Source organism: Gopherus evgoodei, chromosome 2, assembly GCF_007399415.2.
Source record: "Gopherus evgoodei ecotype Sinaloan lineage chromosome 2, rGopEvg1_v1.p, whole genome shotgun sequence".
Taxonomy (NCBI): Eukaryota; Metazoa; Chordata; order Testudines; family Testudinidae; genus Gopherus; species Gopherus evgoodei.
This window is the reverse complement of record NC_044323.1, coordinates 76,330,756-76,354,208: the sequence shown is the minus strand read 5'-3', so window position 1 is coordinate 76,354,208 and position 23,453 is coordinate 76,330,756. Positions and strand designations below refer to the sequence as shown.

General features: G+C 44.4%; 1 protein-coding gene across 1 annotated transcript; it reads left to right on the top strand.

Annotated features, from left to right (window-relative positions):
• Positions 1–1,669: 1,669 nt before the first annotated feature.
• CMTM6 (CKLF like MARVEL transmembrane domain containing 6) lies at positions 1,670–22,562 on the top strand. Its single transcript, XM_030551017.1, has 4 exons — positions 1,670–1,912; positions 17,215–17,391; positions 19,591–19,689; positions 21,829–22,562. The coding sequence occupies exons 1-4, from the start codon at positions 1,796–1,798 to the stop codon at positions 21,973–21,975; spliced, it is 540 nt and encodes a 179-aa protein (XP_030406877.1). The 5' UTR covers positions 1,670–1,795; the 3' UTR covers positions 21,976–22,562.
• Positions 22,563–23,453: the final 891 nt, after the last annotated feature.

The following is a 23,453-nucleotide window of genomic DNA, read 5'->3' as shown; positions in this document are numbered from 1 at the left end:
TTCAAAGTGTGCATCAGATAGTTGTGTTTGGTATTTTGACTTGTTTGTATTCATTGTGGAAACAAGTGATGCTGCCTCCATGGCTGACTTTGCCCGGCAACTAATAAAGCTGCCTCCATGGCTGACTCTGCCTGGTGACTAGTGATGATATCTCTGTCCTCCCCCGGCCAATGGGAGCTGTGGGGGGCAGTGCCTGCAGCAGACATTGCCTGCAGAGTGTCTGCCTACATCTCTCCTCTGCCAGCTGCAATGGGGAGGTTCTTGTGCTGCAGATGGCTTGCGGTCCAGGACTTTGAGACCCCTGTTATAGAGAAAGACTCTGCAGAATTTTGCTATAGTCTGGTTGTGAGAACCTAGAGAGAGGTCTGAGTCCAAGATGATACCCAGATTATTGACTTAAGTGACAGCCAAGATACTACTGTTGCCCACAGTGATCAAGCTTGCGTTGGGGTGTGGATTAAAGAGTTCTGTTTTAGCTTTATAGAGCTTGAGCTGAGGGTTAGATGTCAAGAGGAAGGTATCAAACAGCCTGGCTGAGATTTGTTTGGATGGAGCCATCTTTGAGTAGAGATCTGATTCCCCCACCTAGAGATGGTAGTTGAATTTGTGTTTGTGGATGAGATTATCCACAGGTAACCCAGCAGAAATTGGTCCAATAAAATATATCCCTTCACCCACCTTCTCTCTCTAATAGCCTGGACTTCCAAGAGCTAAGCAGATCAAAGCAAGCATATCTATCACACTGAGAACTTTAAACTTCAAGACTTCTTAAAAGAAATGGAAAGGGAGGTGGATATTTTTTGCTGTTTTTAAAATTAAATAGGCAGCTAGTGTTGTTTTTTTAATTATTATGAAGAACAAGTTGTTTGCCTGGACTGCTCAAGACCTCAATGCTTGTGTAGGCGGAACTCTTTGAGTTGCCTTCTTAAATACCTTCATGCTGTTTCACATCTGATACTCCTTAATGAAGCATAGGAGCCTCGTCTTACAACAGGCTTATTCAAAATGATACAAGCTACTAAAGTGAGATCTTGGAGGATTGTTGCTGTTTTCATAATGTGATAAAAATATGGTCGTGATAAATAATAATTAATAGTAAATAGTGTATAATAAGCATGTCATAAAAACAAATTTTATATGTCCAAGATCACTGCTTTTATCATTTATACTCAGATAAAGGGCAAAATCCCTGGAAATATTCATTTTTAGGAGGGGGTTCATGAGACTTGACATTTTAGTGAAAGGGGTTCACAGGTTGTTAAAGTTTGGGAACCACTGTTTTAGATGGATCATTTCAGGTTGGTTTTCAAGAGATGGTTTACCTGCCTGGTCTTTTGCTCCCTCTGGAGAGGGAACAAGGAGAGCCACAAACAACCACCCCCGACTTGAAAGTATCTTCTTTCCTTATTGGCCCTTCTGGTCAGATGCCAAGTAGGTTATTTGAGCTTCTTACCCCTTCCAGGTGAAGCGATTTACCACAGCTTCCCAGGAGGGATTTCATGTTGCCCGTTTCTGTATGTTCACGACAACTCACGATGTAAAACTCGTACCGGGGGAAATGCCCCTCAGCACAGGTCACGACAGGCGGGCACAGCGGGCGGGGCGGAGACTTTAGCGCTGGGCGGGGCAGGGGCCTGCCGGGCTCCGCCTCTGGTTTCCCCGCAGCGGGGAGGGGAATTCCGGGAGGCGGCGGGACCCAGGCGCTGCCTGATTCGCGCGTTTTCCGCGGCGGCGGAGCGACGTTCCCGCGCCCCGGTGGCGCCGCAGCCCGGCCTTTGGGGTTCGCCCGCCCGCCATGGACAACGGCAAAGTGTACGGCCCGACCACCGAGCCGCAGAGCAAGGCCCCCGCCTGCCGGTGCACCGTCACCCGGCTCAGCCGCCAGCGCCGGCTGCTCAAAGGGGCGCAAGTGGTGAGTGAGCCGGGACCTGGGCCTCGCGGCTCTGCCCGGGGCGGGGGGGGCGCCTGGCAGAGAGGAGCGGTCCGGCTCCTGGCGGCGAGAAACTCGGGGTGTCGCAGCCCTGCCGGGGTGGTCCTGGGCGGCTCGAGCCTCTCGCCGCGGGCTGAGCGGGGGCCCCGCTCCAAGCGCGCAGCCCGGGGGGGTGCGAGGGGTGGCCCTGCTCTGGGCCCGGGCGTGGCCCTGTTTACTGCTCCCGCCAGCCAGGGCCGGTGTGCGGCAGAGCGCAGCGCCGCGACTTGTCAGCCCTGCCTGGCTCCCGGCGCGGGGGGTGCTGGGCGCTGTTTGTTCTCAGCGAAGCCAGACAGCAGCTCCGCGGGAATGTCGGGGGAAAGCCTGGCGCTGCCCCAGCGCAGGGGGCTGGTCGGGTCCTTCGCAGCCCGGCATTGCTGGGGTTCCTCTCTACCCTTGCTGTTGTCCCGACGTTTACCTGGGGCCCTGCCCTGTGCTATGGCGTGGCTGGGTCTGGAGTAGAGGGGGGGGGTGCTGCGGGCAGTAGTGTTGACACTTCTGTTGACTTGAGTGTACAGCGCAGGATCACACAGCAAATAAGGGATTAACAAACGTTAATTAAGGAACCCAAGATGGGGGCGGTAATCTCCTTTTATTAGGCCAGCTTCTGCTGGTGAGAGAGCAGCTGTCGATCTTACCCTGGGCTCTTCCTCGGGTCTCCGAAGTGAAAAGAGGAGCGCTGTGCAAGCTTGAAACCTGGTCTCTCACCAGCGGAAATCGGTCCAATAAAATATATCCCCTCACTCACCTTCTCTCTCTAACATCCTGAGACCAAGAGGCTACACCAACACTGCATACAACCTTAATTAATGTTTCTTAACCTATTGTCTTGCACTATGTCACTTTTCCCCACCCCATTTACAGTCTTCCTTCCTTCTTTCCACACTACTGTCCTGCTCTTTGTTATTCCTGCCTTGACACCATTCTCCATGTATGCTAGGACCTGAATGTTCAACTAGGATTAGTAGATTTTCAAAAAAATCATTTGTTTCAAGTCCACTGAAAAGAAGAATTTGTTTTTATGGTGGCTTTTATTTGGCTGTTGATACAAATCTGCTTCATGTTAGAGGCATAGAAATCCTGGCTATTTTGTTAAGTTTATAATTCTCTGTGATAAATTAAGCTGTCTAAATAAAAAGAGGACAAAATTGAGTACAACACAAAATGAATATTTCCAGCTGTCCCTTCTTTGTGTTGCATGTGTTTTATTTGGCAATGAATATTGTTGCTGTAAGTATGAAGTTGTAAATGTAGTTGTTACTGTCTACATTTAATGTTTTTTTTCTTTTTCATTAGTGAGTTTTCTGTTTTCTGTCTGCTGTCTTTTTTACTGCCTCTTTTGATTTCAATTTTGTAGGCTATATTTATCATTGCACAAAATATAAGTGGTATATAAAAATGACCAATAACATGTTAAGACAAAACCTTACTCTAATAAAAATAAATCTTAAAAATAATTTCCTAGACTCCTAAACAAAATAGATCTTAGTTCAGATACTTCTTTTAGGTGTAGACAAAGAGCCACCATTTACTTCAGTCAGAGAAAATTTAGCTTGATCTAAAAAGTCTTAACTGAATTTGAAGAGTAAAAAAATTAGTCTAAATCAAATGGTAAATATTTAACTCCTGCTAATATTAAATAGTACATTTTCAACTTTTAAATGCTAGTATATTGGTGATCTGGCATTGTAATGTTATTTCTGCAGACTCAAACTATTATTACTGTGGAGACATCTTCATAGTACGGCACATCTATTTGGACAGTACAATCACAGACACTGACTGTTTAGAAGTTTGTGCTAGATTTAGCAAATGATTTCAATTGGTTTTGTAGGTTCAAATAATAAGCAGGATCCAGAGCTCGCAGTCCACTGTGGCACTGCTATTTCTTGTCTTAGCATTTTAACTTAAAATGAAACTGGTCTGAACTCATGTGAAGGCCTTAACATTCTGTACCAGAGGCTACATTCCATTAATGTAGGTGGTAGAAAATCTTGGTTGAACCTCATTATATTGTGGTGAGCTGTAGGAGTGTTACATAGTGGTTCACTCTAAGTCAAAGGAATCCTAAATCTTCAAAGGAAGGGATCCTATTCTGCTGGCTTTTGATATATATTTTGTGTAATCTTTTGATCCTTATTCATAAATGTGGGAGGTTATAAATAATCTCTCTCAAATTTCTGGTTAATATATATAGAAAAATGGAAATAGCACAGCATGGTTTGGATTGAGAGAAGACAGTGAAACCTAAATGGGAAAGGGACTCAACTAGTTTTCCTGAAAGCGGAGTGGGTTTTAGTTTTAGTTCTGAAATGACATAATCACAACAGCATCAGGTGATTTCTGCCTATTAATCAGGCACTGCCAAAAAGAGCATCATAACATTCATGAGCCATTTGGTTTTGGATCAAACTGAGGAGCATCTACCATTGCTCCAGAAATAGCGTCCTAGTTATTTGGGTTTCTGAGCTCTGTTCAAAGTGGGTTTCTAGCACTTACGTTGCTTCTTTTCTGCTCTACTTTTTCAGCGGGTGGCAGAGGTGATTTATACTGAAACTCTTCATTACTGATAAAGAGCAGAAGTTATGAATGGAAATGAAAACGTGACTCATATTTTCAATATGATTGTGATAAACATTATAATAAGGAAACGGAAAATACCCGTAATGGTTATCTTTGCTTTTTAAATTAAAAAGCAAGGGCAAAAAAGGACCTTCCCATACATCCTCAAAAAATGGATTTGAAATATTCTGGAGAAATCCATAGCAATCATTATTTTATGCAGACATTGATTTCTAAGCAATCTGCCTTATAGCAACTACAGGAGAAAAAGGAAGTGTGCTGAGAAATGGCCTTATTGTTTTTGTTTCTTAGCTGTAGTTCTTTTCACTCTAAGATTCATCCTATTTAATACTGTTAAGAATTCAATATAGAATATTAGTCTGAAATGTTGCCCTTTATAGTTCACATATGCTGAGCTGCTAATATTCATATTAAAGAAAAACTCAGGCTGTACATTATTTTCCTTGACTAGGATCCACTATGTAGCATGTGCAGCAGCTTGGTGCAAGCTATTAACTAGAAAATAATCAGTCAAAAGTAGCTGTTTTGAATTCCAATTCTTTAAATGGACACTGGCAACTAATTGCCCAATATAAGTGTTTTTAATTAAAATATTTTTCAGCCTTTTAGTAAGTCCAAATACATATTATTGTGCTATTATATGAAAATCAGAAAGTGAAACCCAGTGATTATTTAAAGATGTAAAGGGGGAGATGGAGATATTATCAAAACCTTTGGATAAACTGGGAAGATGGCTCGCTCTAAACTTAAGAAGTTTTACTGGTATAACTGTTTTAGTGGGCTGTGTGTGATATTTTACCAATCTAGTTATGCCAGTAAAAGCATTGGCGTGGATGTGGTTATACCAATATAACTTATTTCACTTTCCTGAACTAGAATAAGGCCATATTATCCACTGAAGGAATGTCTAGTATAGTGAATGCTTACGGGAAGAGGGTAGGTTTAGAAGAGAAAATAAAAAAAGAGCAAGTAAAAAATCACTTAGAAAAGTTAGATGCCTGCAAGTCACCAGGGCCTGATGAAATGCATCCTAGAATACTCAAGGAGTTAATAGAAGAGGTATCTGAGCCTCTAGCTATTATCTTTGGAAAATCATGGGAGACGGGGGAGATTCCAGAAGACTGGAAGGGGGCAAATATAGTGCCCATCTATAAAAACAACCCAGGAAACTACAGACCAGTTAGTTTAACTTCTGTGCCAGGGAAGATAATGGAGCAGGTAATTTAAAGAAATCATCTGCAAACACTTGGAAGGTGGTAGAGAATAGCCAGCATGGATTTGTAAAGAACAAATCGTGTCAAACTAATCTGATAGCGTTCTTTGATAGGATAACGAGCCTTGTGGATAAGGGAGAAGCGGTGGATGTGATATACCTAGACTTTAGTAAGGCATTTGATATGGTCTCACATGATATTCTTATAGATAAACTAGGAAAGTATAATTTAGATGGGGCTACTATAAGGTGGGTGCATAACTGGCTGGATAACCGTACACAGAGAGTACTTGTTAATGGCTCCCAATCCTGCTGGAAAGGTATAACAAGTGGGGTTCCACAGGGGTCTGTTCTGGGACCAGTTCTGTTCAATATCTTCATCAACGATTTAGATGTTGGCATAGAAAGTACGCTTATTAAGTTTGCGGATGATACCAAACTGGGAGGGATTGCAACTGCTTTGGAGGACAGGGTCAAAATTCAAAATGATCTGGACAAATTGGAGAAATGGTCTGAGGTAAACAGGATGAAGTTCAATAAAGATAAATGCAAAGTGCTCCACCTAGGAAGGAACAATCAGTTTCACACATACAGAATGGGAAGAGACTGTCTAGGAAGGAGTATGGCAGAAAGAGATCTAGGGGTCATAGTAGACCACAAGCTTAATATGAGTCAACAGTGTGATACTGTTGCAAAAAAAGCAAACGTGATTCTGGGATGCATTAACAGGTGTGTTGTAAACAAGACACGAGAAGTCATTCTTCCGCTTTACTCTGCACTGGTTAGGCCTCACCTGGAGTATTGTGTCCAGTTCTGGGCACCGCATTTCAAGAAAGATGTGAAGAAATTGGAGAGGGTCCAGAGAAGAGCAACAAGAATGATTAAAGGTCTTGAGAACATGCCCTATGAAGGAAGGCTGAAGGAATTGGGTTTGTTTAGTTTGGAAAAGAGAAGACTGAGAGGGGACATGATAGCAGTTTTCAGGTATCTAAAAGGGTGTCATCAGGAGGAGGGAGAAAACTTGTTCACCTTAGCCTCCAATGATAGAACAAGAAGCAATGGGCTTAAACTGCAGCAAGGGAGATTTAGGTTGGACATTAGGAAAAAGTTCCTAACTGTCAGGGTAGTTAAACACTGGAATAGATTGCCTAGGGAAGTTGTGGAATCTCCATCTCTGGAGATATTTAAGAGTAGGTTAGATAAATGTCTATTAGGGATGGTCTAGACAGTATTTGGTCCTGCCATGAGGGCAGGGGACTGGACTCGATGACCTCTCAAGGTCCCTTCCAGTCTTAGAGTCTGTGAGTCTATATCTGCATGACAGACTTGTGCTGGCGTAGCTGTTCAGTCAGGTGTGTGAAAAGGTGTAGTCCCTGACTGACATAGCTCTGCCTGCAGAAGTCTGTAGTGTAGCCACCACCTGTACTGGGAGAAAAAAAAAAAACTTTACTGTTTGTACAGATGGGGATAGTTGTACTATACCAGGACAAGTATAACTTTGTTGGTGTAGCTGCATTCACGCTAGGAGTGCTTTGCCAGTATAGAAATATTGGTATATTATATTGGTAAAGCAATCCTAGCATTGACATAGCCTAAACTATATAAATCTAAGCACTTTCATATGGTTTAACTGCTTGTACGCTGGGGGTGGGATTTGTCTGTTTAACTGTCCCAGCATAGGAGAATACTGGTTTTCCCAATGTTTTCTGTGTTTGAGGGCTTGTCGACACGCAAAAGTCAACAAAACAAAAATCAATAAAGGGTGTTTACACTTGCTCCCTCTGTCGACAGATCATGTCCACATTGGGGACACCATCAAAGTTTGAGCAATGCACTGTGGGTATGTATCCCACAGTGCAGTGTTGTGGGATGGAAAAGCTGATCGCTGCACGAGTTCTCCCACAGCCCCCTTAGCTGCTCATGATGCTGCTCTTGGCAGCTCTGTGAGCTCTCCATGCTGAGGAATGGCAGTCCCCCTCTCCCTGCAGCCTGCCTGTTGTGGTGTTCCTAGTGCTGGGCAGAACAGGAGCATTCCAATGATTTACTCTTTGTTTGTTCCTGTGATAGTGCACGACTCACCGCTGCAGCACCTCCTGCTGGTTGTCTCAGGGAATTAGCATTTCCAGCCTCCAGAGCGCCCTCTGCAGGCCAGTGTCCTGCTGCCACTTACCCCCATGTCCTTCCTAGGACCCAGTTCCCCTTGTCTTTGGGGTGCTGCCCCCTGGCAATACCCCCCCCCCCGTCTCAGGGTCTCCTCACCCAGGGGTATCCCCAACCCTCTCTCCCCACCTTACCTCAGTCATGGGCTACTGCCATGTCACCATCTAGCCCCCGCTCACTGGGGCAGACTGTAGTGTAAAAGCCACCCATCATAGGCAAAGGGGGTTTGGACCTGCTGCCTCTGCCTACCCATGGGCTGCCCTCTGCAACTCCAGTACCTAATTGACCTTCCACTAGGCCACAGCCTGGGGGATTTCCAGCCTGAAGCTCTTCAGCTCCCTTGGCCTTCTCCCCAGCCCTGCTCCACGCCAGGTACCTTCTCTCAGCTCCCTGCAGCCAGGTCCCTCCCTCTCAACGCTAAAGATAGTGTCTTTGGCTTCTGGCCCCAGCCCTCTTGTAAGGGCCATCTGGGCCCTCATTAAGCCAGCTGTGGCCTGATTGGGGTGCGGCCTCCAGCTGAGGCTGCTTTCCCCAATCAGCCCTGCTTTTCCTTCCCTGCCACAGCCCTCTCCCCGAGCTGTTTTAAGCCTTTTAAGGCAGGAGCTGGTGACTACTCTGCTACAGTTCCCCCAAAGGGAGCAGCACACAGCTACTTCCCGAAGCTTTGAAAGAGAAGGGACTTATTCCTCCAGGACAGCAGAGATCAAAACACTGAGCAGAGCAATCAGGGCAGGCATTGTGGATTACTGGCGGAAGCCATTTCTGTGAACAAAACAAACAGCAGCGTCTACACTGGCTCTTTGTTGACAATAAAGGGAGGGGAAAAGACAAAAGTCTGTAGTAGGGATAGAAGATTTTGTCGCCAAAGCTGGGCGTTTTTTGTGACAAAAGTCTCATTGTAGTGTGTATGCTCTTGCTGTTTTGTCACCAAAAGGCAGTTTTTGGCGACAAAACTTGGCAGTGTAGAGAAGGCCTGAGTCTAGTGAGCTGATACTTGAACTTAGAAGTGAAATTGACCCATCTAGTTCTATTATGCAGGCATAGCAACAGTGTAATTAATGACTTATAAAAAGCTACAAGGAGTCCTGTGGCACCTTATAGACTAACAGACGTACTGGAGCATAAGCTTTCCCATTCACCCACGAAAACTTATGCTCCAATATGTCTGTTAGTCGATAAGGTGCCACAGGACGCTGATTTTTCTACCTGCTAGTTCTGCAATGCCAAGCCAGAGTCTTCAAGTCAAGTTATGTTTTCTGCCTCTGGTGTTGTCAGCTAAAAAATGTGCTGCTAACACCCGAAACAGAATAACATCTTGTTTGTTCTCCCCCAGTTCTGTTAGGTCCACAGGATTGGCAGGAATTAAAACTTATTTGTGCCTCTTAAATTAGCATCCTATCAGACAATGAAGGTGCTCTTTCTTTGAGTTGTTTTTCTTACTTTTCTTACTAACTGCACTCTCAGGGTATGTCTACATCTACAATTTTGCAGCGCTGGTTGTTACAGCTGTATTAGTACAGCTGTATAGGGCCAGCGCTTCAGAGTGGCCACACTTACAGCAACCAGCGCTGCAAGTGGTGTTAGATGTGGCCACACTGCAGCGCTGTTGGGCGGCTTCAAGGGGGGTTCGGGGAACGCGAGAGCAAACCGGGGAAGGAGACCTGCTTCCCCGCGGTTTGCTCTCGCGTTCCCCGAACCCCCGAGCAAGCAGGTCTCCTTCCCCGGTTTGCTCTCGCGTTTCCCGAACCCCCGTGCAAGCAGGTCTCCTTCCCCGGTTTGCTCTCGCGTTCCCCGAACCCCCGTGCAAGCAGGTCTCCTTCCCCGGTTTGCTCTTGCGTTCCCCGAACCCCCCTGCAAACCGCGGGGAAGGAGACCCACTTGGGGGGGGGGGGGATTCGGAGAACACCGCAGCAAACCGCGGGGAAGGAGACCTGCTTGATTACCAGAGAGGCTTCCTCAGGTATGCTGGGATACCTGCTCATTCCACGGAGGTCAAGAAAAGCGCTGGTAAGTGTCTACACTTGATTACCAGCGCTGGATCACCAGCGCTGGATCCTCTACACCTGAGACAAAACGGGAGTACGGCCAGCGCTGCAAACAGGGAGTTGCAGCGCTGGTGATGCCCTGCAGATATGTACACCTCCTAAGTTGCAGCGCTGTAACCCCCTCACCAGCGCTGCAACTTTGTGATGTAGACAAGCCCTCAGATCTAAAATATGCAGCCTTCCATCTTCCCCTTCCCACAAAAGTGATTTGTAGTCGGAAGTAATTAGAACTGGGTTTAATACAGTAGGGACTGCACTCTCAGCAAGTTTGCAGATGACACTAAACTGGGAGGAGTGGTAGATACCCTGGAGGGTAGGGATAGGATACAGAGGGACCTAGACAAATTAGAGGATTGGGCCAAAAGAAACCTGATGAGGTTCAACAAGGACAAGTGCAGAGTCCTGCACTTAGGATGGAAGAATTCCATTCTCTGTTACAGACTAGGAACTGAATGGCTAGGCAGCAGTTCTGCAGAAAAGGACCTGGGGTTACAGTGGACGAGAAGCTGGATATGAGTCAACAGTGTGCCCTTGTTGCCAAGAAGGCTAACAGCATTTTGGGCTGTATAAGTAGGGGCATTGCTAGCAGATCGAGGGATGTGATCATTCCCTTCTGTTCGACATTGGTGAGGCATCATCTGGAGTACTGTGTCCAGCTTTGGGCCCCACACTACAAGAAGGATGTGGAAAAATTGGAAAGAGTCCAGCGAAGGGCAACAAAAATGATTAGGGGCTGGAGCACATGACTTCTGAGGAGAGGCTGAGGGAACTAGCTGCTTTCCACTGCCTGAAAGGGGGTTCCAAAGAGGATGGATCTAGACTGTTCTTAGTGGGTAGCAGATGACAGAACAAGGAATAATGGTCTCAAGTTGCAGTGGGGGAGGTTTAGGTTGGATACTAGGAAAAACTTTTTCACTAGGAGGGTGGTGAAGCACTGGAATGGGTTACCTAGGGAGGTGGTGGAATCTCCTTCCTTAGAGGTTTTTAAGGTCAGGCTTGACAAAGCCCTGGCTGGGATGATTTAGTTGGGAATTGATCCTGCTTTGAGCAGGGGGTTGGAGTAGATGACCTCCTGAGGTCCCTTCCAACCCTTATATTCTATGACTCCTTGTCACTTTTCACAGATCCAGACTAACACGGCTCCCCTCTGATAAGGACTTCTAAGATATGTAATGAATCTATCTAAAGTGGCAGGACATAGAGATGGAAAACTATAGCAGTGTCGCACGAACTTTTGTAGGTTAATTTTGCTTTATAAATTAAAGATATTAAAACTAATAATGTTTTGTCTAGAGACGAGCATGCTGTCTGCATAAAGTCAAATCCCGGATTCTGGCCATAAAGTTCGTAGAGATAGGTGGTGCTGCAAAGGTGATGGCATTAGCTCTCTGTGGTCTGGTCTATACGAAATGTATGACTGGGAGAAATATTTCCATGGGTTTTGTTATGCTTTTGCTTTGAAATTTCAGTGGAAATCCCCAAAAAACCCCAGACATGCTTCTGCAAACCAATTAAGAGTCCTAATTTCCTACTGTTGCATTCTGCCTTTGGTAGCACCACTAGATATAGTTAAGACAGGTCTCTTATTTTTACCTCCATGTTGCCTTAACCTGTTCAGAGTAGACTTGCACGTTGGTTAGATGATGTGCTGGTAAAAGTGCCGAAAACCTGTGTCATAAACAGATAGTTAAGAGTTGCCTCTTTTACCTGTAAAGGGTTAAGAAGTTCACCTAGCCTAGCTGACACCTGACCAGAGGAATCAATGGGATGTTTCAAAAGGAAGGAGGGAAGTTCAGTTTCCGCCAGAGTGGAAAAGATCAAGGAACCAGCCTCTTATCAGAGTAGTAAGTTTTAGAAAAGAATAAATAGGTTTATGTTTATTTTCTGTTTGTTCTTTTCTAAAACTTACTACTCTGATAAGAGGCTGGTTCCTTGATCTTTTCCACTCTGGCCGAAACTGAAACTGAACTAGACAAAGGGAACTTCCCTTCTTCCTTTTGAAACATCCTGTCCCCCCATTGGTTCCTCTGGTCAGGTGTCAGCCAGGCTAGGTGAACTTCTTAACCTTTTACAGGTAAAAGAGGCATTAACTCTTAACTATCGGTTTATGACACGCCCCCCCAAATCTTAGACAGTATTGGACTACACTGGCTGTGATTTTTTTTCCTAGAACTTTAGAATAAACAGATTAATAAAACACATGCACCTTTACATATACTACTAATTATGTAAAAACTACAAGATTTTTCACATTTCAAGGACAATTTTAACCAGTTAACTCTGGGAAACTTTAACGGGAGAGTGCATCAGCTACTTTGTTAGAAGCTCCTGAAATGTGTTGAATTTCAAAATCAAAATCTTGGAGAGCTAAACTCCACCGAAGTTTTTTGTTATATCCCTTGGCGGTATGAAGCCATTTTAGAGCAGCATGGTTGGTTTGTAGCTGGAAACGCTGTCCCTAAATGTATGGGCATAGCTTTTCCAGGATGTACACAATGGCATAGCATTTTCTTTCGCTGTTTGCCCAGTGACTTTCCCTGTCTGACAGTTTCTTGCTGAGAAACACGACAGGATGGACTTTTTTGTCCAGTCCTTCCTGCATTAAAACTGCTCCCACACCATGCTTGGATGCATCTGTGGTTACTAGGAATGGTTTGTCAAAGTCTGGGGCCCTTAATGCAGGGTCAGACATGAGTGTCGGCTTTAGCTGGTTAAAGGCCTTCTGACACTCATCAGTCCACTGAACTGCATTTGGCTGTGTTTTTTTTGGTCAGGTCTGTCAGTGGGGCAGTGATTTGGCTGTAGTGTGGTACAAATCGCCTTTAATATCCGGCTAAGCCTAAGAAGGATTGGACCTGTTCTTTGACTTTGGGACAGGCCACTTTTGGATAGCATCCACTTTGGCCTTTAGGGGGTTTATAGATCCTTGACCCACCTGGTGTCCAACGTAAATCACTCTGTTTTGGCCTATTTGACACTTTTTAGCATTAACAGTCAGTCCTGCCTGCCTGATGCGGTCAAAGACTTTTTCCAGGTGCTCCAGGTGTTCTGCCCATGAATCAGAAAAAATGGCCACATCATTGAGGTAGGCAACTGCAGATTCTCCCAATCCCGCTAGGAGACCATCTACAAGTCTTTGGAAGGTGACGGGTGCATTTCGCAGCCCAAAAGGGAGCACATTAAATTCATACATCCCTACATGGGTGATGAAGGCTGACCTTTCCTTGGCAGGTTTATCTCGTGGTACTTGCCAGTACACCTTGGTTAAGTGTAAGGTAGAGATGAATTGGGCATGTCCCAACTTCTCCAATAGCTCATCAATGCGTGGCATTGGATAGTTGTCGGGACGAGTTACGGTAGTCCACGCAAAAGTGTATTTCCCTATCTGGTCTGGGAACTAGAACCACTGGAGATGCCCATGCACTGTTAGAGGGGCGGATTATACCCATCTGTAGCATGTCCTAGATATCCCATTTTATAGCAGTTTGGGCACGAGGTGACACCTGGTAGGATGGGGTTATAATTGGGTGAACATTACCTGTGTCAATGGAGTGGTATGCCCGTTCAGTCCATCTTGGGGTGGCTGAGAACTTTGGCGTGAAGCTAGTGCACAGCTCCTTGATCTGCTGTCGCTGCAGAAGTCCAAGGGTCATGGAGAGGTTTACCTCTTCCACACCACCGTCACTTTTCCCTTCATAGTAGACAACTTTAGGCCACTCCGCATCATCTGCTCCCTGGGCCATAAACTGGGAAACCTTTAATTCTCTGGAATAAAAGGGCTTAAGAGAATTAACATGGGAATTGGAAATTCTTTTGTTTACTAAGTTTTTGCCCAGGGGAACATCCTCTGTGTTTTGAATCTGTCTGTGAGAGTAGCTGGTATGCTAATCTCTCCCAGAGGTTTTTTTTTCTTTTACCTTTCTTTTCTTTAATTAAAAGTCTTATTTTTAAGAACTTGATTGATTTTTCCTTGTGCTAAGATCCAAGGGGATTGGATCGGTGTTCACCAGGAAATTGATGAAGAAGTCTCTCAAGACTACCCAGGGAAGGGAGTTAGTACTTGGAAGTGGTGACAGCAAAACCAGATCTAAGCTGGTAATTCAGCTTACGGGTTCACGTGCAGGTCCTCATATCTGTACTCTAAAGTCCAGAGTGGGGGTGAAACCTATGACAACCTGTCTACACTGCAACTTTTGCTGCTGCTGCAACAGTAATGAATTGCAAATCATGCATTTGCCAGTGTAGATACAGCCTGTGAGGGGGATGGGTGTAGAGATGAGCAAAATCTTGTTAAGGGTGATACCTGCAGGTTAAGATCAACATTAATAGAGTCCTGAAGTTAAGCCCCCTACCCAGGAAGGATTGCTGTGGTACAAGTATTATTTGTAAAAAAGTGCATAGTTGGCATGGAAACAAAGCCTTTGTAGAGTTACCCTTAATTCTCCCTTCCTGGAATGTCCTACTTCATTGAATCTTTACTGCTGGGGTTTGTCCCCTAGGTCAGTAATGTAGTATGGGGAAACCTAGCCATTGGGAAGTGGCCAAAATGAGAGAACTGAAAACAAAATGTTATGCAAGCACACTTGAGAGGATAGCAGTACAAATGTGTTCTCCTTTCTTCAAGCTAGAGGAACATTTCTTTTAAGGTGAATTGTCCCATGGACAATCTAGTTATCATAACTTTTTTTTTTCAGTAGCTCAAATGACTTCTCTTTTTAAAAAAATAACTTACGTCCTTCCCTCAAAAATAAAATGGTTTGAGGTGAGTGTAGAACAGGGTTCGGCACCTACGCCAATGGTGGCATGCGAGCCAATTTTTAATGGCACGCCGAGGTCCGAGGGAACCCACGCCGAGGGAACCCCAGGCCGGCAATGGACTGAGTGGAGCCGGCGGCTGAGACCCCGGCTGGCAGGAGCCGGCGGCCAGAACCCCAGACTGGCAGTGGGCTGAGTCCTGGCCCTGCTCAGTCTGCTGCCATCCCAGGGTCCCCTCCCGGTCCCGCTCAGCCTGCTGCTGGCCTGGATGGACAGAACCCCGAGCCGGCAGCGGGCTGAGCGGGGCCAGCGGCTGGAACCCCGGCTGGCACGAGCCGGCAGACGGAACTTCAGACTGGCAGCGGGCTGAGCTGCTCAGCCCACTGCCGCTCTGGGGTCCCAGCTGCCAGCCCCCCTCAGCCTACCGCTGCTCTGAGGTTTTGGCTGCTGGCCCCTTGCCAGCCGGGGTCCTGGCCGCCGGGACCCTGGCTGGCAAAGGGCAGGCAGCTGGAACCTAGAAGTGAAAGTAAGGTGGTGCGTGCACACTCGGAGCCGGCCGATGCTGGGGCACTCCACTGAGACTGGAGGCACGGTGTGTGGCGCGCTCCCATCTTTGGTCCTGCTGACTGCAGGAACTCTCCGGCAAGCTGGCGCTGGTGTCCCCATGCACTTGGCTAAGCAGCAGGCAGTCAGGCAAGTAAAAGGGGCCAGCAGCAGGTGCGGTGGAGGTGTCCACATCCCAGCCTGTTCTGCTGCCCCTCTATCACCACTGTGGCTGGATACCAGGGCACTACAGGCACAGCTGCAGCCCCTCGGGGGGGAAGGGGAAGGGAGCGGCAGGCCAGGGGGTCTTCTACTGATAACCCCCATTTGCCTGCAGATGCAGTGTCCCCACACAGCTGGCCTACAGCTCCCTTGGCAGTAACAGGAACAGCGTGGGGCAGGGACCCATCCAGGTAACTTGGCTGCAACCAGGACTGTCCCACGCCAGACCCAAGCCCCAGCTCCCCCAGGACTTCCTCCCTATGCCCCCCCCAACCCCGTGCCTGAGTCCATCATGCCACCCAACCCTGACTCCTACAGCCCCCATGCTCCCAGCCCTGATTCCTGCCTCATCCACATCACCACCCCCTGCCCTAAGCCCCTCGCACCCCACCCCTCTGCCCTGAATGGTCCCGCCCCCACAAACCCACATATCCCCAGCCCCTGAGCTCCTCCCCCTGAGGGCGGTTGCAATATGACGGTACCTGTAAGAAATTTAAATTACTTCCACCCCTGCTGGAACCCCAGACCAGCAGTGGACTGAGCGGAGCCAGCAATGGGCTGAGCGGCTCATCCCGCTGCTGGTCTGGGGTTCCGGCCGCCGGCCCTGCTCAGCCCACTGCCAGCCTGGGGTATTGGCAAGCCAACCCAGGGCTCTGCTCCTGGCCTTGACCCAGCACTCTTCAGTCACCCCCTGCTGTAGCCCACGTTGGGAAAACTCAGGAAGGAAAAGTGAGAGAAAGGATCACACTAAACTAATAAGATCTGCATTTTAATTTTATTTTAAATGAAGCTTCTTAAATATTTTAAAAACCGTATTTACTTTTAATACAATAATAGTTTAGTTATATAATATAGATTTATAGAGAGAGACACCTTCTAAAACCCGTTAAAATATATTACTGGCATGCAAAACCTTAATTTACAGTGAACTTGGCACACCACTTCTGAAAGGTTGCCTACCCCTGGTGTAGAACTTCTGGGTAGATTGACCATTTGGTGTGTCTGACCTTAGTCTCAGCAAAAAAAAATGTGCTGTTTGCTTTGGAAAAGAGCAACATCCCCATACTGCACTGGGGTGGGGAAGGTGTGCTTAGTTAGCTGTGTACTTTCTCTGAAGTGTGGTGGGGGCACAAATGGTTCATCAGCATCAAAAGTAGAATTTCGAGAAGCAGCTGAGTTGGATGAGCTGCTTCTGCCATTTATTAAAAGGAAGCTGGGGCACTAGTTTTCATTTTCAGCTCTGGGCTGCACGTGCCAGCCAATGCACCTGAGACTACCTTCAGGTCTTGCAGCATTCCCAATAGGCAGAAAAAAATACAATTTTGCTTGTCCTGAGTGAGCATCCAACAACCAAAAACCTGTCTTCCTGGTCTGCTCCCTTCACTCTCATGCATGAAACCTTGAATTGGTAATGTATACTGTATAGCCAACAAGTGTGTGTCTGGTGTAATGTGTTCTGTTTATCTTGATCTACTGTATTAGTTAATTTGAACAGCAAGCTTGCATTTTTCTCTACATATCAAGTGTTTAATTTGTGGAATTTTTGTATTTGTGTCATGGTTTTTCAGGTCAGAAACCACAAATACAAAATTATTTTGGCTTTGACATTTAAACTTTTTTTTATCAGAGATAATTATTTTCACTGCTTTAATATCAGCTGACTGCCTGATACAAACATTGGCAAATTGATTAGATAATTTGAATAATCTTTTATTTTTCCACAGCTGCTTTCCTTTTTGGCCTTCATCCTTGAAGAAATTGTGGAGAGTTGTAGCCTGTGCGGTGGGCTTTATTTCTTTGAATTCATAAGCTTCAGTGCCACCTTTCTGAGTCTCCTGATACTGATTGTGTTTTTCACCTCTGCATATGAGTGGGTTGAGAAGGATAGATTAAAGACATTGGTAAGGAACTGCTTTATTTTTAATTATTTTGATTTTTTTTTGTTAAAGCAATTTAAGTTACATAACTGTTCTGTCCAGACAATATGTACTATTTGGTAACAAGACTACACAATGTTAACTGAGTTATCTTCTTTATATTAGCAACTATTTACACATTTTCACATCGGCTACAGTGAGATACAGAGTTTCAGCTCTGGGCTGTGGAACTGGAAAGATGACAGCTTGTTTTCCAGGAAAGCTGACTGCTGGTTCTAAACCTGGGATAGATGACCCAGGGTTCAGACCAAAGCAGGTGTTTCTCCTCTGTGTGGCTCTTAACTAGCTCATAACATAGAGCGTGAAGAAAGGGGTTAACACTGCTTGAAAAGTCACTTGACAAAATGAGTCCTATGCCAGTGAATCTCCTCCCTGCATATTAAGGTGGGTGAGGGAAGGCACAGTGGATTTTAGTATTTTCCAATTTTATCTATCTGGACATACAGTAAGGATTTTCTTATGTGATATAATAGGTTTAGTTAAGGATCAATAAGCATGTTTTATTTAACAAAAGTTCTCTTGAGCATGTGCGCGCATCTCTTTTGTTACAGCTAGGTTTAATAGATTTTTAAGTCTGCAAGGAACTAGTATGGACTAATCTGACCTCCTGTATAACAAGGCCACATAATTTCACCCTGTTATTCCCATGTTTGCATTTCTGGCTCTGCAGGAGATTGCCATGTCTGTTTCAAGATCATTTTTGTAAAGTGAGTTGGGATTCCTTTGGTATGAAAAGCTATAGATAAAATCAAATTCTATTTCTAAAAGGGCTTTCCTGTGTTTTCTTGTCTCTGATAAACTAAGCAAAAAGAGTTTTTATAGGACTCCTAAACAAGAAGTGCAGGTTTTTTCCCTGGTATTGCATTAAGAAGTAAAAATGAGTAGAGGGGAAGAACAAGTCACAACTCACAAAATGTAAGACCAGGAGAAATATTTCCATGTGTTTTTGTTTTTTAAATTTCAGTGGAAACTTTTTTTTCCCAAAAAACAAACCACCTGCAAACCCAAACATGGCAACACTGAGAACCTGTAATGAAAAGTAAATTAGCTTATTAAAACTGGGAATTCTTATAATCTGTTGTGCTAGTGGCATGGGTAAGATGTTTTTTTAATGAGATTTTTAAAAGTGGCTATGTCCTTTTCAATTGAGTCGTCTTCACCACACATGAACACGCATACTCATCTGAAACTCATTCTACCCCCCTTTCTAGGGTTTTCCTTTAATCTTAACTTAAAACAACAAATCTAAACTTTCACCTTAGTGTTCCTCTGAACTCCCTGTTTCTAGGGTTTTGCTCTGAAATACCTCCTCTCTTGTCCTTTAGACTCTCATTTTATTGAGCTGGAGCTATTGAGGCCCATTTGGTTTTGCCTTGGGGTGGATCAGTAGCATAGATCTGCATTTCCAGGCAGAGTGCTAGGACTTGGCATTCTGTCTCACAAACTAATATTAAATGATATTATAGCCTCTATGGAGTGCAGTTTGTTGCCAGCACCTAATACTGGGATCCCTGTCTTTCACATGGATTCACCCTGTAGAATATTTCATTTAATTATTTGGAACTTGCCTGTTTCCCTAATCTAATGTACAGAAATGTTTTCTTACCCCATGTCATCCTCCACCTCTTTCAGAGGCCAGTTATGTTCAGAATGCTTTTGAATTTCAGAAAATACAATCTTGGCAAGAACACTATTTTGTGTTGTGAGCATCCACCTAATTTAAGAATTGTCATATAGCAAACAATATGTAGATTCTTTGACTGAAGGCGTAAAGGTAGGAGAGTATCAGTACCAAGAGATCTGAATGAATGCACTTATTTGTAAGGCTCCCTTTTCCCCAAGGCCTCTAAGAACTTAATGAAACTACAATAGCTGAAGAGACTTCTTGAATGTGGAATGTGCTGAGAGAATTTAAATGGATGTGAGTGAGGTAGGAAGGCCTAGAAAGAATAGTAAGTCATGCAGAGTCCTTTCACATTGCTGCAGTTGACCGTTGTGCTGTATATAATTAGAAATATACATGTTTTCTAGATTTCTAATAGTGCCAGGTTTCACATATGATTTCACTGTCTGATTAACTTGGGCATTTTTCATATACTGGTTCCTTTACCAAGTAGTGCCTCCACTAGTTTGTAATTTTCTCTCTTTTTGTTATGATTGCAGGATTTCTGGGTCACTACAGTAGTGGGAGTTCTCTTTTTTGTAGCTTCCATTGTGTTTGCTGCAACCAATGACAAGTCATCTGTTGAAACTGTTGCAATTGTAAGTATGTGAAAACACCCCGGACTCCGTACCATGTTAAACCTTCAGTCCTCTGCTCAAGGTTTAGAGCATGGCTAGGCAACCTATGGCACGTGTGTCTGAGGCGGCACGCGAGCTGATTTTCAGTGGCACTCACTCTGCCCAGGTCCTGGCCACCAGTCCGGGGGGCTCTGCATTTTAATTTAATTTTAAATTAAGTTTCTTAAACATTTAAAAACCTTATTTACTTTACATACAACAATAGTTTAGTTATATATTATAGACTTATAGAAAGAGACCTTCTTAAAATGTTGAAATGTATTACTGGCACACAAAACCTTAAATTAGTGTGAATAAATGAAGACTCGGCACACCACTTCTGAAAGGTTGCCAACTCCTGGTTTAGAGAAATGGAAGCTCTGGCCAGGTTGTGGGCAGAAAACAGAAGGCAATGCATTTGTTGAGGTAAGGATGCAGGAAGAGGGGCTACCTCAGGGCTCCTAAGACCTGGTACATCAACCTCTGCTACAACAGAGTGTGGGAGAGCCACATGATGGGCACATTCTCCATCCTTCATAAGGTTTGCTGGAAACTCGGTGCACCCTAGGAGCTCCATAATATTGTGGATGCTGGGAAAAGCTCTTAGTCCCTTCAGTTAGCTTTGTAACCATGACTCTGTTTTCTGGCCCCTCCGTGGGTCACTATCCTCATTTCACCCTTCCTTCTGACCTTGGCCCCCCAAGGTTCTACACCTTTTCTCTCAGACTCACCAGAGTTTGTTCTTGTTTTCTCCACAACAAAGAGACACCCGTGACTGGCCCATGCCAGTTGACTCAGGCCCGGGGGGCTTGGGCTGCAGCACTATTTCATTGCTGTGTAGATGTCTGGACTCGGGCTGGAGCCCGGGCTTTAGGACTCTGTGAGCTGAGGCCAGAGGTGGAGAAGGAATGAGGCTGGGCTGGAGGCAGAGCACAGGTTGGAGCGGAAATGAGGCTGAGATCAGAGCTGGTCTGAGGGCAGAATAGGATGGGTGGTGCAGCCTCCCTGCCCCCTCATGGGGGCTGGCCCGGGCCCTGCCACATGCCCCCCCGCCGAATGTTCCTCCGCACCTCCGTACGGGGACACACACCCTAGTTTGGGGACCACTGTCCTAGGGACTCTAGAACATTCTCATAAAGGCTGAGTCGGGAGTGGTAACAGCCATACAGCTGTGGAGTCAGTTATAGCAGGGAGGATACTTGCAGAGTTCAAGTGTGCAGAATATTCAGAGCATCTAGAAAGCTGTATGGTACCAGAAATAGTTCGACGAGCAGCAGGGCATGTAGCTCATAAGGAACACTGGAGGCTCTGCAGTTCTGGGATTCATATGGAGAAGTCATAGTGTCTCGCTTCTCCAGCACACTTTTTAAAGAGTCTTCATATTATTTTTGTGCTAAATTATAAAGCATCAAAATCAAAGAACATTCTTCTTGAATAAAGATTCATTAGAAAAGTAAAGAACTCTGATTCTATAATCGGAATGATCTTAGAATTTACAGGAAGAATACGTTTATCTTCTGTAATATTCATTTGTGTGTCAAATACTAACACAGACACTTTCATGTCTCAGAACAGGGAGATGGAAGAATTCTTTCACTCTTAGATCTAATTGTTTATATTCTATTGTGTTGGCTCAAATCAACGGTATAAAACTTAACTCTCTCAAACTTCACTGAATCCCGTTAATGCTCAGGCACCAGTTTGACTCATTTTTAGTTGGCCTTGACTATATCTCTACTATGCTACTGCCTCACCCAACACTTAAGAAAAAAAAATAGCATTAATCTCTGCTTCTAAGCTAGTATGTAAAAAGTTTTTACTCTGAATTCCTTGCAGTGCAACAGTAAGGTCCTGTACCATGCACACCTGATTCAAGAAATAAAAACTATAAAGTACAAAACATGTAACTGTTATGATTTCTGATCTTTCTGTTAAGAACTGAACCACTGACTTCAAAAGACTGGAGACTGAATGTGTATATACAAATACTACAGTAAAGCTGGGAAGGGGAGGGGTCGCATGAAGAAGATTGCTTGTTCTCTTGCTTCAGGTTCTCAATCAAAGTTGGAATATTATTGTTTATGTATACATTTTAAATAACTGTTTCTTTCACATTCACAGGTGTTTGGCTTTTTGGCAAGTATAGGATTTCTAGCCGATGGTATTCAAATGTTTATGGAGAAACGTAAAGCGAAGGAAAATAAATTGGAGAACACTGGCAACACACAGAACACACCAGAAAATCAGCCGCTGAATAACCAAAGCTAAACTTAAAAAAAGTCCTTTAATTTCTATGAGTTAAATTAATCAAGATGAAATACTTTCATTTCCCTACTTATTTCACTGCATTGAGGGTAACTTTGTCTTCTCTCTCTTTTGCATCTAGCCAGCTTTGTACAAGTCTGACCCAATCATAAGCTTTTATGGACTCTTAAGTTTTTTAACAATAGTATGTTGAGCATCAGGGTTTGTACAATTCTCCATCTAACTTGTCCTGACTAATAATTGTTAGAGGGACATTCTAAAAGGAAGAAATTGCCTCCAAATAGATTTTTTTTTTTAATTTAAACATAAAATAGACATCAGTAACTGAAAGCACTGAGACTTCTGAGAAGAATGACTGTAATACAGGCGAACTCATCAGGCGTAAATTCTGTTTTTAAAATATTTAAATTTTATATAAATACAGCAGGCTAGAATTAGAATTCTGTTGCATTAATTCACACTTATCTATGTTGGTGATATCTAGATTCTTGCCTCTGATACTAAGAATGACTTAGTACAGGGGTTCTCAAACTGGGGGTCAGGACCCCTCAGGGGTTCGCAAGGTTATTACATAGGGGTCACAAGCTGTCAGCCTCCAGCTCAAGCCTTGCTTTGCCTCCAGCATTTATAATGGTGTTAAATATATAAAAACATGTTTTTAATGTATAAGGGGGGTTGCACTCAGAGGCTTGCATGTGAAAGGGGTCACCAATACAAAAGTCGGAGAACCCCTGACTTAGTACAATAAAATCCCTTTCTTGTTTTATTGATTAAACTGTGAATGTAAAAGGGAAACTAAATTTTGCAATCTCATAGAGGTTTCTATCCCCAAATGAGTTGTTGTTTACTTTGATTTTATCTTGTATGTCTTACTCCATATTTCTAGATTCGGTTTTGTGTCTCTGAAAGTCACTGCTCTTTTTTAAAGGCAGTCGGTAAAACAGATACAGCTAGCTTGTGTGTATTTGATAGTCAAGTGGTGTATCACAGAGTGACTTTTGCACTCCATATATGTGGAAGTTTAAAGCTGTAAGTGATGCATTCTTTAAAAATATCATTAAACCCATTAAAGAGAGAAGAAATTTGAAAATTAGCCTTAAGAGGAAAGGTTAAGAGGCCAATATTTTCAGCCTAGAGGAAAGAAAACTGAGAGGAGACTATCTATCTACAAACAGTTAAAGGGATATATTTAAAAAAAAAAAAAAAAAGAGCAGGGACCAATTAATCCTTTCAGTTCACAAGGGCAACACAAAACGTAATTAGCTTAAGTTTTGCCAGGGAAAGTTTAACTTAAAAATAAAATAATGAAACTTTGGCACCGTCCCAGTGCACCTCACACGTACTGTTAATGACATACAGTTTGTCCATGTGGAATTGAAGATGAATGGTCATGGAAGTTGATTATTGTTTGTCCTTGGTCCTGTATGCAGCTCAGTTGGTGAACAGATAAATAAGTAAGCAAGCAGTTGTATAAACTTCTA